At 35.8% G+C, this 4,072-nt stretch overlaps 1 protein-coding gene across 1 annotated transcript; it reads left to right on the forward strand.

The window, feature by feature from the left end:
* The first annotated feature begins 2,400 nt into the window (after positions 1-2,400).
* Positions 2,401-3,369, forward strand: LOC106514027 (olfactory receptor 1537-like). The gene has a single exon (XM_014003103.1). It carries the CDS (start codon positions 2,401-2,403, stop codon positions 3,367-3,369), a length of 969 nt encoding a protein of 322 aa, XP_013858557.1.
* Positions 3,370-4,072: the final 703 nt, after the last annotated feature.

The following is a 4,072-nucleotide window of genomic DNA, read 5'->3' on the forward strand; positions in this document are numbered from 1 at the left end:
GTACGAATAGTACGAATAGTACGAATAGAACACTTTCTGACAGTAATTCTTTATTATCTGGACATCCAAAAACTCTTTAAGAAGTCTTCAGTTAATCCAAAATGCTGCTGCTAGAGTTTTAATGAGAGTTGGAAGGAGAGATCATATTTCTCCAGTTTAAGCTTCTTTCCACTGGCTCCCTGTCAAATTTAGAATATAATTTAAAATGTTGCTCTTAACATACAAAGCTCTTAGCAACCAAGCTCTATCATATGTTAAACATCTTATTGTTCCATATTTTCCTAACAGAGCACTTCGCTCTCACACTGCAGGTTTACTTGTGGTTCCTGGAGTTTCTAAAAGTAGAATGGGAGGCAGAGCTTTTAGTTATCAAGCTCCTCTCTTGTGGAACCAACTTCCAGTTTCTGTCCATGACGCTGACACTCTGTCTATTTTTAAGGTTAGACTGAAGACTTTCCTTTTTGAAAAAATCATATAGCTAGACTTAGTTTTCCTGAATTATTCTTCATTTCTGCTGCTATAGACTTAGACTGCTTCCTCACTCTGCTGTTGACTTTAGTCTCTCTTCTCTACATGTTTATTGTAATTATTCCCAGTGATGCAATGCTAACCCAAAAATTAGCTCCACAATTTCTGAAGCTCTCATGAAAGTATTTAGGTCCGCAACTTCAAAAACATTTATGTCATAGAAAAACTACCAGAAACCAATTTTAAAAGTGTAAGTTCAACTTGACACTTACTAGCTGGCAACAATTCATGTGCGGTACAGTATATGCACAACACTGCCAAATAGCAGTGTATGAACCCTTGTACAGCTTAATCCTACCGATTGCTGGGGATGCGATTTCCTGAAACAGAATTTTGGCTCCTGGTTTAAAATTAAAAAGTTGTTGAGAATTGCTAGTTTGGTTGCTTCTTTGTCTTTTCTTTTTTTTTTTTTCTTTGTAGATTTTTCATTAAAGAAGCATCAGTAAAGCAATTTTAAAACTGTTTATTGGAAAACCGAAGCGATGCATTCTGGGTACATGACGGATTTGATTTGTGATGGGAAGCGAAAGCAAGGAGTACAGGAAACTATCTGCAAACTTCAAAATGAGAGCTTGGATTTTAAAGTTTTCCATGTAGTTGCTCGAGTTGACCTCTAGATGTCTGTCTTCATCAGCATTTCATCTTTAAATAATTTCTAAACCTGTTGGCCGATTGCTTCGACCAATTATGTCAAGTATTGAGCTCCAGCGTTTAAACTTTTTTTTTTAAAAAGGAGCTCCGATTGTAAAGTAAAATAAATCAATACATACAAAATTTTAGTATGGATTACAAGCGTTTACTGTTTTTGCTCGGAAAGGGAGTACTAAACATTGCCTTCCTGCTACGTAAGCAGACACAAAGCATTGTGGGAAATGAAAACCGTGACCGACAGAAACAGTCAGTAAGGATGTGTACCTTTCCAATAAATGTGTTTATCTAGGAGGGGTGCTGTTGGATAGATCATTTGTGTTGTGATTCATCGGCAGTCATACCTTCTGCTGTTCAATATAGTGATGACTGGTAGATAATTTGTTATTAGTGGTACTGCATTTTAATTTTAGAAAGCACAAATCCACTTGTGAGTTATAAAAATTAGTAAGACTGCTAAAGCGCAAATGAAATATTTAGGTCCGCAATTAGCGGATTTGCGCTTTAGTGGACTGGTGCCCACCACTTACTATTTCTATCAATAACAGGTTTTTTTCTTGTCTTTTCAGAAGAAGGTGCAGCAGGACCAGTTCTTCTGTGTTTGCCTGTCTCTTTCCTGTCCCCCAACCCAGCCGGTCGAGGCAGATGGCCGCCTGTCCTGAGCCTGGTTCTGCTGGAGGTTTCTTTCTAATTAGCAGGGATTTTTCTTTCCACTGTTAGCTCAGGATGCGAAACTGTGATGAAGTGATTCAACACAGCCTGCTGGCTTGTTCTTTTTTATGTACAGTGCCCCGAGACAACGTATGTTGTGACTTGGCGCTATATAAATAAACTGAATTGAATTGAATTACTTTAGTTTAAGTACGATGAAATTTACATTTACAAAAGAGCAGTTTACAATAAATCTCTGGGAATTTGACGGTTATTCTACTGCCTGACACCAAAAACATTCTTATTCCATGAGTGCACAAAAAATAGTTTGATAATTTTTATTTGCTTGATAACAGTGCAAAATTTAGTTAGGGTAAAGGTTAAAATTTGTTTCTATTTTTGCCCTCCTGCCTATGAAAAATAATGTTCATGTGTTGTAGTTACAAAGTTTAACCCAGGGGATCAGATGCAGGAACTGATTTTAATAAGTCTCTCCAGTTAAATGTTGTTTGAACTTAAGCTCTGGTGTCTGTGTCATCTGGAGATATTGAAAGGCTTCACAATTATTTCACAATGGACCTTTTCAACTCAGCTCTTGGAAGAAATATCACATTTATCCATCCTGCTTTTTTCACAATAAGTGGATTTCTTGGTATACCTCATGGGAAGTATTACTATGCATTTTTATGTTTTGTCTACATTGTTTCATTGCTTGGAAATGCAGCTGTTATGGCTGTAATATATCTGGATCACAACCTAAAAACTCCTAAGTATGTTGCTGTTTTTAACTTAGCCTTAGTGGATCTGTTGGAGAGCACTGCTCTGGTGCCAAAAGTGCTTGATATTTTTTTATTTGATCACTCCAATATTCCCTACAATGACTGTTTGGCATTCCTTTTTTTCTGCTTCACTTTTCTTTCAATGCAAGCTCTTAATCTAGTTGCTCTCTCCTATGATCGCCTGATGGCCATCATGTTTCCTTTGCAGTATCATTCAAAGGTTACCAATAGAGTAATGTTGTCTTTGATTGGCTTTTTCTGGATCTTTGCTATAATTTGTATTTTAATTACAGTTGGTTTTGTCACCAGACTTTCCTTCTGTAAGTCTGTGGTTATTAACAGTTATTTCTGTGACCATGGTCAGATATACAGACTTGCATGTAATGATAATTTTCCCAGCTTTTTTATTGCCTATTTCTTTCAAGTTCTTCTTTATTGGCTTCCTTTTACAGTCATCCTGAGCAGTTATATTTGTATTGGCTATGCTTTGTCTAAAGTAGCCACAGCTCAAGAAAGAATGAAGGCCTTTAAAACGTGCACAGCTCATCTATCATTAGTGGCAATTAATTTCATCCCGGTATTGTTTACATTCGCCATGAATGGAAACATAAATACAAATGCCAGGATCATAAACCTGTCTTTGAGCTCAGTAATTCCACCCATGTTAAATCCAATAATTTATGTTCTGCAGACACAAGAAATCAAAGTATCCTTGAAAACACTTTTCAAAKTGAGGAGTCAATCAAAAATTATGTTTAAATAAATTTTATCCAAGGTACTGTTAAAAAAACTTCGCTACATTACTGTAGTATGATTTGCTGTAAGTCATGATATTATTATTGCGGAAATGTAGAAAATAACAACATGATGTCACAATTTGAGTTTATTTATATGACTGAATTAGTAATGGCATAGCAATATTTTTTTAATAATGTAACCTTGAAATGAGTAAATTAAAAATAAATATAATAAATGGATTTGTTGTTATAATTTCTGTAGAGTAATACTATGAATTACTTCTTTTTATCTACATTGTTTAAATTTTTGGAAACATGGCTGTTATGATTGTAATATACTGTATGAGTATCAGAATCTGGTTGCTCTCATATGATTGACTTGGGTTCATTTTACAGCTGCATGATCAAATAAATGTCACTAAAAGGGTTATGTTTTCTTTGATAACCTGTTTCTGGCTCTGCATTATATTGTTTAACATATGTAGGGGTCACCTCGAGTGAAGAAACAGGAGTTCCAGCCTCAAAGCAGGTCTCGCACAGGCCTGAGAACTGGCAGGAACGCTGAACTCTTATTTTAGGCCATGACGGGTCATTTTACACACGAGGACTTCAGTTCTCTCTAATCAGATATTAAACAGAAACAATCGGTTCTGTTCATGATTCATTGGTGATGTAAGAGATGAGTTATTTATGCAAATAACTTATCTTACAATGGGCTACCACACTGGC

The sequence above is a fragment of the Austrofundulus limnaeus genome, unplaced genomic scaffold, assembly GCF_001266775.1.
Source record: "Austrofundulus limnaeus strain Quisiro unplaced genomic scaffold, Austrofundulus_limnaeus-1.0 Scaffold17, whole genome shotgun sequence".
Lineage (NCBI taxonomy): Eukaryota > Metazoa > Chordata > Actinopteri > Cyprinodontiformes > Rivulidae > Austrofundulus > Austrofundulus limnaeus.